At 44.2% G+C, this 15620-nt stretch overlaps 1 protein-coding gene and 1 non-coding gene across 24 annotated transcripts in view; one reads left to right on the forward strand and one right to left on the reverse strand.

The window, feature by feature from the left end:
- CLASP1 (cytoplasmic linker associated protein 1) overlaps nt 1-11894 on the forward strand; it is a 316975-nt gene extending 305081 nt beyond the window's left edge. For all 23 annotated transcript variants that reach the window (XM_029070008.2, XM_029070425.2, XM_029070041.2 and 20 more), the window contains 2 exons: nt 2436-2552; nt 8278-11894. In XM_029070008.2, coding sequence (XP_028925841.1) covers nt 2436-2552; nt 8278-8364 — 204 coding nt within the window. In that variant the 3' untranslated portion in view covers nt 8365-11894. The remainder of the gene's footprint in view (nt 1-2435; nt 2553-8277) is intronic.
- An 879-nt stretch (nt 11895-12773) lies between these two features.
- LOC114817715 lies at nt 12774-12911 on the reverse strand. Its single transcript, XR_003765578.1, has one exon. It is a non-coding gene; the product is annotated as a small nucleolar RNA SNORA7 (small nucleolar RNA).
- Nucleotides 12912-15620: the final 2709 nt, after the last annotated feature.

A 15620-nucleotide genomic window follows, 5' to 3' on the forward strand; every position in this document is an offset into this window, starting at 1 on the left:
GGCAGGGATCGGGTTTACTAACTCAGCTGGATTGTACTTGTATTCTCCAAGTGCTCAGTACGGTGCTGAGTGATAGATCACAGTAAGTGATAGATTAATATGATTGATCTAATAAATGCTTAGCACAGTGCTCTGCACACAGTTAAGCACTCAATAAAGAGAAGCAGCCTAGCCTAGTGAATAGAACGAGGGCCTGAGAGTCAGAAGGACCTAGCTTCTAATCTCGGCTCCATCACTTGTCTGCTGTGTGACTTGGGCAAGTCATTCATTTCTGTGCTTCTGTTCCCTGATCTGTAAAATGGGAATAATAATAATAATAATAATAATAATGATGGCATTTGTTAAGCCCTTACTATGTGCAAAGCACTGTTCTAAGCGCTGGGGGGATACAAGGTGATCAGATTGTCCCCCATGGGGCTCACAGTCTTCATCCCCATTTTACAGATGAGGTCACGGAGGCACAGAGAAGTGAAGCGACTTGCCCAAAGTCACACAGCTGACAAGTGGCAGAGCTAGGATTAGAACTCATGACCTCTGACTCCCAGGCCCAGGTTCTTTCCACTGGGCCACACTGCTTCTCTAAGGCTGTGAGCCCCATGTGGGACAGGAACTGTGTCCAACCAGATTTCCTTGTATCTACCCCAATGCTTAGTACAAAGTGCTCAAGAAAGACTATTTTAAAAAATACTCTTGATTGATTAATAATTAAACAAGTTGTTTTATAGGCAAATATAATACTAAAACATTATTTTTCATGTTTATATATTTTTTTAAAATAGCATTCTTACTTCATGTATCATGGCACTGGAAGAGGGAGCTTAATTTGTTTACAATTTTTAATTTTTTAATACCTTCATCACCAATTATCAAAATAGGGTCTTTCTCCCACATATTTGGGAGATTTTATATATCAACCTTCTGAAGTGTCTGGCGCCATCTGTAAGTCAGTGGTAACCTACTCAACCTACTCAAGTCCGAAAAAAATTTTATCCTTTAAATGTACACCCCTGTGGCATTCTCTGAACCCAGTCCCAAATGCCCTGTTGAAATGCTCTTCTTTCACTGCTCTCTCATGAGAGAACTGTTGCATTTTAATGCTAGCATTTCTTTCAGCTATCTTCGAGACAACCCTCTGAGTTTGCAAGTGCAATTTCCCTTGCCTTTAAGCGTCTCCCTTCCCCTCTCCCTCAATCTCTGAAGAATTTTTACCCACTTGAATAGCGATATCACATCCCATTTGTCTGCTCTCTATTTAGCTTTTCGATGGAACAGGGGTCTCTTGGCTGAACAAGTTGGGAAAGATAATACGTTGAAAATCAAGTGTTTACAAGGAGTAATATTTCATGATTGATACAGATTAACTTTGCCATTTGCTGTAGCTATATTTAGTTAATCAGTCAATCAATGCTATTTATTAAGCACTTACAGAGCACTGTAGTAAGCGCTTGGGAGAGTACAGTACAAACACAGTCCCAGTCCTCAAGGATGTTACAGTACTGTGTTTTTTGTCAGTTTTTAGAAAATAAATACCTATAAATAAATCTGCAAACCCCACTTTAAGGATCATCTGTGTGGTAAGGCTCGCCTGTGTCTGGTGCTGAATGAACCCATGCAACAGCGACAGACTGAATCCAAACAGGCTTGCTTTGTTGAGAGGCTGATCTAATTCTCTCATGGGGCCCTAGCCCAAATACAGAGTGAACAATAATAATAATAGTAATAATAATTGTCATGTTCGTTAAGCACTTACTGTGTGCCAGGCACTGTTCTCAGCGCTGGGGTAGATACAAGATAACCGACCGACACGTTCCCTGCCCCATATAGGGCTCACAGTCATAAGCCCAATTTTCCAGATGAGGGAACTGAGGCACAGAGAAGTGAAGTGACTTGCCAAAAGTCACACATCAGACTAGCGGCAGACCTGGGATTAGACCCCAGGTCCATCTTACTTCCAGGCCCAGGCTCTAACCCTAAGCCCCAGGCTGCTTGGACTGAACTGAGTGTATCTATTTTGGAGTCATGTTTTAATCTTGGGAGTGTGTGAATACATTGTACATCACCTCCTATGGAAAACTACTTCATTTAGTGCTTTTCTGCTTAATGCTGTTTTCAGAAACCCAGTTGGAGACTAACTGATGATGATGGTGGTGATGAGTGCTGGGGTAGATGCAAGGTTACAAGGTTTTCCTGTGTGGAGCTCACAGTCTTAATCCCAGTTTTACAGATGAGGGAACTGAGGCACAGAGAAGTGAAGTGACTTGCCCAAAGTTACCCAGCTGACAAGTGGAAGAGCTGTGATTAGAACCCACGACCTCTGACTCCCAAGGCCGTGCTCTTTCCACCACGCTACACTGCTTCTCAACTGGGTGTGTCGGCATGAGGTTTCTTATTTCTAGGTCCCTAATTCTGTTCCCTCTTTGTTCCTGCTGGTCCAGGGGTACGATAACACCGAAAGCAGCGTCCGCAAGGCCAGTGTGTTTTGCTTAGTCGCCATTTATTCGGTGATTGGAGAAGAACTGAAGCCTCACCTCGCACAGCTCACAGGGAGCAAGGTATGGACATTTACAACGTCCCGTAACCCAGTTCAGTCCTATCCTCTCTGTGCGTCTTTTCGCCTTGCACGTCAAGGGGAATTCCTCAGGTCAGGTTTTCCAAAAGAAATTGCATGACATAAAAATAGCAAGATGGATGGCATCGTGATTTCTACCGGCCACGCTTCATTTATGTCTTGTAATCGGGCACCTTGGTTTCTGTCCCTATTCGACCACACCAATTTTGAAGTGATGATTTGTGCTCATAATTGGCTCTCTAAAGAACAATCTCTGTTCGGTTTGGGAGTGTAGCAATTTTCTTGTGTGGGGATTGTAAATAGCGCAAACGATATCATCTGGCTGAAATCCATTCAGATCAAACAAAACGGAGGGGCCCCGAGTCACGTTCTTGCTTGGAGGGAGGGAGCTGGGAAGCCGATTGCAGTTTTTGTTGGGAACGGAGATGTGTGCTGTGCGATGCTTTAAAGAGGGTGATCCGGGTGACAGCCCGAAAGAGCGAAACTGGAGGCAGTGAGGCCAGTGAGGATCTACCTGGGATATGGCTTGAGTCAAAGTTAGCTAAAGAGAGTGAATTAGCTCCTGGGTTGCATTGTAGCTCTCAGAACCCCTCATTATGCAGATACACCTGCATGTGTTTAATCAACACCTACATATACCATTTTCGTTTCTCTGAGATTTCTTGGGAATGGCAATTTTACTCACCTTTGTTCAGGACTGAAAACATTCTGGTCTTGGATTATGATAAATGGAAAATTAAGAAGAGGAAAGAAAGGACTGAAAACCTATAAGTACCTAAGAAAATATATAAAAAATCTGCCTTAGCAAGCAGCAGAATTTTACTCAACCAGCTCTCCACTGGAGAATATGAAAGATAAAATAATAATAATAATAAAATTAAGAACAGGAAAGAAAGAACTGAGTACCTATAAGTACCTAAGAAAGGAACTGAGTATCTCTAAGAAACCTGCCTTAGCTGGCAGTGGAATCTTAGTCAACCAGCTCTTCATTGGAGAATGTGTCAGATAACAATAACAATAATAATAATAATAATAATAATAATAATGATATTTATTAAGCACTGGCACAGTCCCTTTTCCTCATGGGCTCACAGTCTAAGGGGGTGAAACAGGTATTGAACTCCCATTTTACAATTGAGGAAACTGAGACCCAGAGAAGTTAAGTGATTTGCCCAAGGTCACACTGCAGGCAAGTGGTAGAGCTGAAATTAGAACTGTAGTTCAGTGTAGACCTTTGAGCTGGCCTGGGAGCCATAATCCCTGCCTCGGGCTGCCATAATAATAATAATAATGGTTTATTTTAAGCGCTTACTCTGTGCCAGCTAATGTACTAAGCACTGTAGTGGATACAAGCAAATTGAGATGGACACAGTCCCTGTCCCATGTTGGTCACAGAATCACAATCCCCATTTTGCAGATGAGGTAACTGAGTCCCAGAGAAGAGAAGTGACTTGTCCAAGGTCACAGAGCAGCCAAGTGGTGGAGCCGGCATTAGAATCCATGACCTTCTGACTCCCAGGCCCATGACACTACTCCATGTTCTTCTTAGAACAGTCTAGTGGATAGAGCACATGCCTGGGAGTCAGAAGGACCTGGGTTCTAATCCCATTTCCGTCACTTGTCTGCTCTGTGACCCTGAGCAAGTCACTGCACTTCTTCGTGCTTCACTTACCTCAGCTGTAAAAATGGGGATTAAGACTGTGAGCCTTAAGTGGGACAGGGACTGTGTCTGACCCAGTCCTTAGGACAGTGCTTGACACATAATAAGCGGTTAACAAATACCATCATCATTATTATTATTATGGGTCTACCAACAATTACCAGTAATTATATTTTTATTATACAATGGGTCTACTAACTGTTATCTTCTACTTTCTTGAGCACTTAGTACAGTGCTCTACACAGAGTAAAAGCTAAGTAAATTTGATCGATTGATTGATTGAGACAGAGTAAGTGCTTAACTAATGCCATTTGAAAAAAAAAGTGAGAAAATAGAGATTCCTCACAGGATATCGGGGTGGTGTCACCACTTTTAAACACCGCCCCACCCCACCTCCAGCCCACTCCCCGCTCTGTCCCTGGAACAGTTAAGCCCCCATCCTGGGTTGGCTGCCGATGGGCCGGGAGGGAGTCGGGACCGCAAGACGGATGATTTGCTTTTATTTCTGTTTTGCGGCTCTGTGGTATCAGACCTCCGAAGTCTTACTCTCGGGGCAGCTGACGGCACCGAGAGAGCAAAAGGAAACAAACGGGTGTTAACACTCGGCCTCCTGTAGGGCAAGGAGATGAATGAACCGCTGTGCGTCGGCTGTGAAAGGAGACCTTGTGGAGACATGAGTTGGTTTGTTTATTTGGGGGATGTAAAGGAAGTCTGGCGTATCGTTTGTTGATTTCATTTTAATTTCCGAGCTGTAAATATTGACTTAAAATAAATAAGCTTGAGGAAAGGAAGAGGGAAGACTAGAGTGAAGCATCGTTGCTTTAGAAGTACCGGCTCTGGTGGGTTAAGGTTTGAATGGTGGGCCTGAGAGAAACCGATGTCTATGGCATTGGAGTCTCTCTTGAGCTATTATTCAGAGTTAAAATTTCATAGACAGTAAAGGAGGAAAGTTCTAGTTTGGCAATTGTTTCTGCGATCTTAATAAACCCCCCTCCATTCATTCATTCATTCATTCAGTGGTATTTATTGAACGCTTACTATGTTCAGAGCACTGTACTAAGCGCTTGGAATGTACAATTCAGCAACAGATAGAGACAAACCCTGCCCAATGATGGGCTCACAGTCTAAACAAAATAATAATAATAATGGTTTTGTTAAACGCTTACTATGTTCCAAGCACTGTTTTAAGCACTGGGGTAGATACAACACTGGGGTAATGAGGTTGTCTCACGTGGGGCTCACAGTCTCAATCCCCATTTTACAGATGAGGTAACTGAGGCACAGAGAAGTTAAGTGGTTTGCCCAGGGTCACACAGCGGTCACGTGGCAGAGTCGAGATTAAAACCCGTGACCTCTGACTCCCAAGCCTGGGCTCTTTCCACTAAACCACACTGCTTTTCATTCTACAGTTCACTCAATTGTATTTGTTGAGCACTTACTGCATGCAGAGCACTGTACTAAGCGCTTGGGAGAGTACACTATAATATTAAACGGACAATTCCCTGCCCACAACGAGCTTACAGTCCCGACTGTAGTCTCCCAAACGTTTAATACGGTGCTCTGCACACAGTAAGTGCTCAGTAGATACCACTGATTGATTGACTGATTGACCTCTCCGGGCCTCAGTTTCCTGATCTGGAATTAGGCCTTTAACCCTGAAGACTTAGTAGAAGCAACGTGGCCTAGCGGAAGGAGCATGGGCCTGGGAGGAAGAGGATTTGGCTTCTAATCCCAGCTCTGCCACTTGCCCACTGTCACCTGAGATAAATTATTTAAATTCTCTGTGCCTCAGTTTCCTTATCTGTAAAGTGGGAATCAAGTACGTGTTCTCCCTCCCCCATTTAGGCTGTAAACCCCGTGGGGGACAGGGACTCCGACCAACCTGCTTATACCGTATCTATCCTAGCACTTAGTAATAATAATAATAATAATAATGATGATGGCATTTGTTAAGCGCTTACTATGTGCAAAGCACTGTTCTAAGCGCTGGAGAGGATACAAGGTGATCTGGTTGTCCCACATGGGGCTCACAGTCTTAATCCCCATTTTACGGATGAGGTAACTGAGAAGTTAAGTGACTTGCCCAAAGTCACACAGCTGACAAGTGGCTCAGCCGGGATTTGAACCCATGACCTCTGACTTCATAGCCCGTGCTCTTGCCACTGAGCCACGCTGCTTGGAATATTGGAATAGGTAGGGACAGAGGTGTTGTTTGCCTGAGGCATTTATTACAGCTGTGCCTGGGCACCCCTATCTTATCATACTCCACCTAGTTGAAGGAGTCAAGTCCGACCCGCTAATGAGGCACGTCCCCTCTGATTGACATCTGCCGGTCATGATGTAATCCGACGAGGGCAGCGTGGCTAGGGAAGTCCCTGAGCCTCATAATCCTGTGCCCCAGATCCGGGGCGGGGGAGGGGGGGCGTTGTTCCCGTGAGTCTCAGAATGCTCTCCATCTCATCTCTCTCACCTCTCTCACCCTCTACCCCTTACTCCCTCCCTCCTGCCCGGAACGCCCTCCGCCTTCACATCCGGGAGGTCACTGTTCTCCCCATCTCCAAAGCCCTTCTGAAATCACATCTTTGCTTGATCAAGCAAAAACTGCTCACTCTTGGCTGCAAAGCTGTCCATCCCTTTGCCCCCTCCTACCTCACCTGCCTTCTCTCCTACAGCCCAGCCCGCACACTCCGCTCCTCTGCCAGTCACCTCCTCACTGTGCCTCGTTCTCGCCTGTCCCGCCGTCGACCCCTGGCCCATGTCCTACCCCTGGCCCGGAATGCCCTCCCTCCTCACATCCGCCAAACTAACTCTCTTTCCCCCTTCAAAGATCACCTCCTCCAGGAGGCCTTCCCAGACTGAGTCCCCCCTTTTCCTCTGCTCCTCCTTCCTTCCCTAGTCCCCCTTCTCCCACCCTCTGCTCTTCCCCTCTCCCCACCCCACAGCACTTGTGTGTATTTGTACATACTTATTATTCTATATATTTTATTAAATATATGTATATATCTATAATTCTATTTATTTATATTGATGCTATTGATTGATGCCTGTCCCCTCGTTTTGTTTTGTGGTCTGTCTCCCCTCACTTCTAGACTGTGAGCCCAATGTCGGGTAGGGACTATCTCTGTTTGTTCCCGAATTGTACTGTCCGAGCGCTTAATAGAGTGCTCTGCACACAGTAAGCCCTCAATCAATACGATTGATTGAATGAATGAGCATCTCCTCCAGGGGGCCTTCCCGGATTGCTCTTCCCTGCCTTAGATCCCCAACTGTGATTTCGGCCCTTCCACCGCAGCTAAACACTTAGAGAATTCACAACCACCCCCAAAGCACATTTGTTCATATCTTTATAGTCTGTTACTTCCTCCTGTGTGTCATTTCTTGTAACTTCTCTCTCCCCCGAGAACCGAGATCCCGTCAACTCAGTCTCTTGTAACTCACCCAAGCTTTAAGTCCGAGCTCTGCATCCAGTAGGCTCACGCGTTCCCCGCTTTTTGCACCCTTTTTCACCCCTCCCTCAGGCCCACAGCCGGAAACAGCATGGCATAGTATGTAGAGCATGGGCCTGGGAGTCAGAAGGTCGTGGATTCTAATTCCGTTCCACCACTTGTCTGCTGGGTGAACTTGGGCAAGTCACTTGGCTTCTCTGGGCCACGGTTACCTCATCTGTTAAATGGGGATTGAGACTGTGAACCCAACGTGGGACAGGGACTGTGTCCAACCCGATTTGCTTGCATCCACCCCGGCGCTTAGTACAGTGCCTGGTACATAATAAGCGCTTAGAAAATACGACTATTATTATTATCATCTGTAATTTATTTGCTCATATTAATGTCTGTCTCCCCCTTTAGACTGTAAGCTTGCTGTGAGCAGGGCATGTGTCTACCAGCTCGGTTATATTGTATTCTCTGAAGCACTTTGTACAGCGAGCGTTCAATCGGTACACCGAGAGACCCTTTTCTTGCTCTCGGTGTCGAATTTTTGATGTTTTCTCCGAATCGCAGACCCGGTGCTTGATTCGTCTGTTGATTTCTCTCGATCTTCTTTTCAGATGAAGCTCTTGAACTTGTACATAAAGAGAGCCCAGACCACCAATAGCAACAGCAGTTCATCGTCAGATGTTTCGACGCACAGTTAATGGGAGATATCTGGACCTATGCGTAGACTTAGAAGCATCAGAGGTGCCTCTCAGAAACCTTCCTGCCGTTTCCTTCCCTTCGTTGGTTCGCCCAGTCACTACAAGGAGACCACACAGATATTTATTGCAATCAGTATTCTAGTCCTTTCCAGCTTTTATGTAGATTCCTATCGGTATTGAATGTAAAGGAAGCAAGGCCTGGGTTGCAGTCTTCGTACCAAAAAGCAAAACGCCCCCTAGAATACAAAAGCCGAACGTCGACATTTTTTGCGTAGCCTGCTGAAATTTTAAAAGTATATTTGGGTGGCAGCCCCTGTAACGGCTTCCTCCTTTAAAATAAAACGAGGAACTTGGTAGAAAATCAAACTGACTCAGCATTTGGGTTGTAATCCATGTGCCACCTTTTTCCGCAGTACTCGTTTCTTTCGTTTTGGGTGTAGCCATTTCAGGTAGACCTTGCAGCTCTCACAATTGAAAGAGAGAGAGAGTGTGTGAGTGGTGTGTGTGCGTGTGTGTGTCGTGCAAGCGTGGGTGTGTTTTAAGTTGTTTAAAACTGAAAATGTGAAATATTCTTCAGCATTTGCTTCAGAAGAGCAAAGCAACCTTTAATCCCATCTGGAACGTTTCCTCATTTCAGCCTCTAGATGGGATGAACATTGTTTCACCTCACAGCCGAGGTAATGGACTTTTCTGCCCCCTCGACTGCTTCCAGACTGTACCGTGGAGTGAGACTGGTCTGGCCTCACCACTTTTAATTATCTGGAGTTCAACCTTTCTCTCCCCAAGGGCTCAAACTCCTTAAAAGGTATTTTAAAGTGAATTTGAATCTAAAAACTTTGAACAAAATCAATCATCGCATTATTTAATGAATTCCTGTAGCAGTCATTCTAATTTGCGTGGAAGGAAAAGGAAGGGATTCCATTTTTAGGAACTTAATGGAATTATTTTTCATGTCAATTCCACCTTTGGGATACCTTCAGCAATCTTGAGAAAGGAAGAAGTCACATTCTAACAGTTTCTATCATATTCTAATAGCTCTTTTATATTTTTTGTTACAAATTCCTTTATCCTCACCATATTCATATTGGCTCTGTCTTTTCTACGAGGTTTATTTTCATCATTTTTCTAGTTCATATGGAGAGGACCACTAATATACCATTTTTCGCATCCAGTCACACTTTTTAAATATAGTTCAGTTGGAAGAGCTCACACAATCCTAGGAAGAGAATGACTTGAATAATTTTTGTCTCAATCTTAATTCTTGTTGAAGGGGCTCAACAGAATAAAAGACAAGGTTAGGGATGGCAATGAATGGAAATTCTACATCACCAAATTAAGAAGGGAGTTTAAATCCTGATCTCAGTCAAACCGTGAAATGAGGTTGAATATTAGATTTCCAGCCCAGCCACTGCTTTTCTCTTGACTCAATAAAAAACGCAATGTTTTCTATTTTTTAAAAGGTTGAGTGTAGGTGAAAAACACTCGCTGCAGATCTGTGCTAGGATTTGATAGAAAGTAATTAAATACAACTCTGAAGTAGAATTCTCATTAGAGACCAAACTGTTCCCTTTTATGGTGTCCTCATTCTCACCTCATTTTAAGGCACATTCTTAAATTAAAGTCTTTTAGTTCATTTTTATGATGAATAGCATTTGGGTCGACTAATGAGGCAAATGGGTATTTTCTAAATTGGGGAATACCTGACCAGTCACATATTTGGGTTTTTGTGTGTTTTTTTTAAACCTCCCGGTGATGCAATATTTTTAAAACGGGCTATTTGTTGCAGGTAGAAGACCATTGTAGTGGGCGAATGAGAGAAAAGGAAACCCTAACAATTTGAACCCCCTCGTGAGAAATGAGTCTGCGTAAATCATTTTTAAGATTTGCGAGAGGTAGACTCTGAAGCCCTCCCTGACTCCCCGTCCCCTTGGGGCTTTAGATTTGAGGTGGCGAATGAATGGCATACTGTAGCAAATGCATGAGTCTAATTCATTCTCAAATGATTGTAGATGTTTTTTTGAAGCATATAGTCCACACTGAGAGTGAACGCACTGTAATGTCCAGGAACTGACAGGGCAAATCTAACACTACAGTAGGGAATTTTAATGTGTATCTTAAATGGGTTTGGAAAATATTGCTGCTGCTCTTAGGAGAACTCAGTGATGGATAGGAATTGTCGAATGTTATTGGCAAAATGGGGCCCGCAAGACTTAGAACCAGGCCTTACTTTCTCGATCAGATACTGTCTTCTTTGTCATCAGACGTTCATTAATGTGATTTTTTTTCCCCCCACTTTGTGGTCAGTCCAAGATTAATTAATCCTTTGAGTACTCTACTGTAGATGTATGTTGCACCCTGGAGGAGATATTCTGGGTAGATTATTTATAAGTTTGCTTTAAGTATAATGTATATAGTAAAGTTTTGTTTTTGCTCCCCTTTTCACATTTTAGTTGGGAAGGTTTCTTGAACACTGTCTACATTTCCCCTAGCGCTCAAGGGGCTAGCCATGGACATCAACTGCAAAACCTCTAACCCGATTTGCAAACGAAAAGAAAACCGTTCCATCATTTTTCAGCACGTGTCAAGGTCTCCCTGGCTCTTGGTCGGCAGCTGTTCTCGCGCTCGTGCATGCTCGAGGGAGGGAGAGTCTGCACGCCCCCACGTCCTCCCTAAAGCATCATCCCAGGGGTGATGCCAGAGCCCCAGCGGGATCCAACGTAGCGGCCGCCTCCCGCTAAACGCCCTCGTCTTGCAGGGCTGTAGCTCGTTTTCAAAAAATAATAATAATTTTTAAAAAAGCAACGCAAAGTTCATCCATTTGCCGACCAAGCTTCCCACCTCTGAGCCCTCGAAGCCCCGAAAAGCGAAACGATGATAAACCGTCCCTCTCCAGCTCCAGCCGTGGCATAAATCTGAAATCATGACCTGTCGTGATTCCCCGATGATCTGGGGCAGATAAGTCAGTATGTATCCTCCCCACAGTTTTAAGTACTGTAGTTCTCATGTAGTGCAGAATTATCGAGGCATGTGGCTTTCTCAAGGTACACTATGTGTGCTAGGCTGGGTTATCAACAACTTCGATTCAAGACTGTCTTTTCTATTGCTTATTAATAGCTTACCAATAACCTGTATAAGTAATGCAACTTGCATCTTTGTCATATAAACCTTCTTCCCCCACCCAATTTATTTATCAAGCATCGTATCCCATATTAAGTAAGGGAGAGTAAACGGAACTCCGTAGAATCACAGCAAGATTTAGCTAACAGTAATGTTGGAACCGAGAAAGAACTGAAACCGTCAGAATGAGTTTGTTGGCAGAGGGTTCGTGCGCATGTATTTCTTTTTTTTTCTTGCTTTTGTCATGTTACATCCATATCTGTATTTATATCTTATTATTTGTTTCACTTTTGAGTGTATCATGGCAAATGTACAGATGATTTTTTGTTAACATTAACGTGATAGAATTTGCTAAAAATGACAAAAAAAACCCCTTTTCAGTTTGCCCTAGAATAAATGAAACTTAAGTTTAATTTCCTCTGGTGTTGTCTTGTTTTTTCCCCTGTACTCAGACGAACCGTGACTAGTTCATTTCTTGACTTTTTAATCAGAATCTGGCAGATATGATTAAAGATTGAATTTCCAAAGAAAACGGTATCGGAACCTCGGTTGAGTGAGAAAATTAGAGAGTTTTGAACGATAGGTCCTATATGGTGCTGAGTGTTCTATTTAAAGTTTGACTTTTAAAAGGGTATTAACAAATCAGATGCAACCCGAACCAAGTGGGAAATGAGGTTTTCTCTTCCCTCCGTCACTTAAAATCCCAGTAAAACCGTTGGAGAACTCAGAAGGAGAAAGACCTCTAAAACCAATCATTCAGATTTGGGCCAAATGCTGAGAGAGAGTGATAATGACCTCAAAAAACATTAAAATCATTTCAGAAATCCAGAATGGTGAGAATAAGAGTTAAGGATTTGCCGCTTTGCACTTGGATTTGATTCCTTTCTTCACCTCTCCTTCAGGCCCACAGCACTTACATACATATCTGTAATTAATAAATTCATATTAATCCCTGTCTCCCCTTCTATCCTGTAAGCTCACTATGGGCAGGGACCTTGTCTATCAACTCTGTCATAGTATATAGTGTTGGTTTCCCAAGCGCTTCGTAGTAGATTGATTGTCTCGTCTTATGCTGTCGAATCATTTCCGACCCATAGTGGCTCCATGGACTCATCTCTCCCAGAACGCCCCGCTCTCCATCTGAAATCGTTCTGGTAGTGTATCCCCAGACTTTTCTTGGTAAAAATCTGGAAGCGGTTTACCATGGCCTTCTTCCTCGCCATCTTCTTCCACTTGAGTCTTCACTCTTGACTCTCTTCCATGCCGCTGCTGCCCAGCACGGGTAAGTTTTGACTTGTAGCAGATGGCTTGCCACTCGCTAGCCACTGGCCAAGCTAGGAATGGAATGGGTAGGCCTCTGCTTGACTCTCCCTCTCATAGAGGAAACTGGTAGAGTACTGGAAACTCTCCAGGTGTGATCCTGAGAGGACACGATTGATTGTAGCTCCTCCCAGTAAGTTTCCATATGGCAACTGTCTTGCCCCACCCTAGCTATCTGCTCGCTTCACCCGCTATTCCCAACTCTCAGTCTTTGCTCCTTCCAACCTTCTAGGTACACCTCACTGTGGACTTTCCTGCCTCTATCCCGTCACGTGGTTCCTCCGGCTTGGAATTCCCTTACTCCCCTCATCATACAGTCCATCGCTCTCCCCACATTCAAATCCCTCCTAAAATCTCACCTCCTCCCACAAGCTTTCCCAGATTAATTTCTCAGCCCCCTGAGCCCTGATCAATTTCCCAGTCAACTCTAGCACCCATGAGCCTATATATTCTATCCATATGTAGGGAAGCAACGTAGCTTAGTGGATAGAGCACGGGCCTGGGAGTTAGAAGGATCTGGGTTATAATCCCACCTTTTCCACTTGTCTGCTGTGTGACCTGTGGGTTCTTCCCCTTGACTCTATTTATTGCCATTGTTCTCGTCTGTCCGTCTCCCCCGATTAGACCGTAAGCCCGTCAAACGGCAGGGACTGTCTCTATCTGTTGCCGACTTGTTCATTCCAAGTGCTTAGTACAGTGCTGCACATAGTAAGTGCTCAATAAATACTATTGAATGAACTTCATTTCTCTGTGCCTGTTACCTCATCTCTAAAATGAGGGTTAAGACTGTGAGCGCCATGTGGGACCTGGACTGTGTCCAACGTGATTAACTTGAATCTACCCCAGCACTTAGAACAATGCTCGGCACATAATAAGCGCTTAAGAAGTACCACAATTATCATTATTATCACGAGTTTATTTTGAACATTCCAACTGTAAATATTTTCATGCATAATTTCCCCTCACTAGATTGTAAGATCCTTCTAGGCAGGAGATGGGTTACCCAATTATTCTGTACTTCGCAAGTGCACCGCCCCAAGTAAAACACAGTAAATCCTACTGTCACTAGTATTACTTCTACTTTCACCTCAGTGTTTTACAGGTCTCTGTTCTGAACCCAAAGAAGTTTGATTCGATTCTGCTGTGGTCTACTGGAAAGATTGAGGGGCTTAGAGGCGGGAGAACTGGGTTCTAGTCCCAGGTGGCCTGCTGTGTGACTTTGGAGAAATCACTTAACCTCATTGGACTTGAGGTTTTCCATTGAAAAGTGGAGACGGTAGCTCCTGCCTCTGATAAAATGAAATAACTGACAAAATTGATGGGCGGGCACTTAGGAAAAGTGAAAGAACTAGGGCTATAAAAGTATAATGAGTCATTAACAATGATAGTAAAAATAATAATAGTATTTAAGTGCTAATTATGTAGCAGATAGCTTGGGCAGGGAATGTGTCTGTTACATTATTATAGTGTACTCTCCCAAGCACATAGTACAGTGCTCTGCACACAGTAAGTGCTCAGCAAATACATTTGACTGACTGACAGTCATTGTACAAAGCACTGTGGTAGATAGGAGATGATCAGATTGGACGCAAGCCCTGATCCACATGGGGTTTTCAATCTAAGTAGGAGAGAACAGGTATCGAATCTCCCCTTTTAGAGACGAGGAAACTGTGCCCCAGAGAAGTTAAGTGACCTGCCTGAGGTCCCACAGCAGGCATGCAGTGGAGCCAAGTTTGGAACTCAGCCCTCGGAGCTCCAGAGCCCTTTCCACTAGGCTACACTGCTTCTCTAGTGTAAAGAGGGTGTAAAGAGAGTAAAAAACACATTCCCATTTTTGTAATGGTAGCATTTATTAAGTGTCTACTATGCGCAAAGCACTGTACTAAGCACTGGGTGGAAAATTAGACACTGATATTGAAGAAGACCAAATAATTCTCCTGGTCTATACCACGTGAGTGAAGCCAGAGCTAGTGATGCATTTGTGCCTGTAATCTAGCCAGCTCCCAGCAGTAGGAGGAGGAATATTAGTAGTAATAGTATAACTAAGTGCTTATTGTGGGTGGAGCACTGTACTGAACACTGGAGAAGCAGTGTGGCTTAGTGGAAAGAGCCCGGGCTCGGGAGTCAAAGGTCATCGGTTCTAATCCCGGCTCCGCCACTTATCGGCTGTGTGACTTGGAGCAAGTCACTTAACTTATCTGGGCCTCAGTTACCTCCTCTGTAAAATGGGGATTAAGACTGCAAGCCCCACATGGGGCAATCTGATTACCTTGTATCTACCCCAGGGCTTAAAACAGTGCTTGGCACATAGTAAGCACTTAACATGCGATCATTTTTTTTTAAATTGGAAGATATGGTGAGCCCACAACAAGCTGCCTCATTAGTGACTGTTTGTGATCCCATGAACAACAAGAAAGAGACTGAGGAAGGCACTGATGGGCTCTATCTGAGTCAGGTGATTGTGGGCCTGTGGTGGGGGGAGTGGCGGAGCATGGAGGGAGGCAGGGTCTTCTCTCCCTGATTCACCAGTAATGGGTCTGGACCAATCATTAACTGCCCCAGAGAGCCACAGCTGTGACACCTAGGCAGATAAAAGAAGTTTGCTTTGTATCTTGATGGGTGTCTGTACAAGCAGGAGATCTAGAAAGAAGCATGGAGGCTCACAGAGAAGCAGAGGGTAGAACAAGCAAGCACTGGAGAAGCACTTGGAAGCAGAAAGAAGAAGCATTGGCAGAACGGGCTCCTTTGACCACAGACTGGTATCGGCTCCTTGATGGAGTGAGTGAGTGTGTATGTGTTACTCCCTTGCATGCTGGTAA

The sequence above is a fragment of the Ornithorhynchus anatinus genome, chromosome 1, assembly GCF_004115215.2.
Source record: "Ornithorhynchus anatinus isolate Pmale09 chromosome 1, mOrnAna1.pri.v4, whole genome shotgun sequence".
Lineage (NCBI taxonomy): Eukaryota > Metazoa > Chordata > Mammalia > Monotremata > Ornithorhynchidae > Ornithorhynchus > Ornithorhynchus anatinus.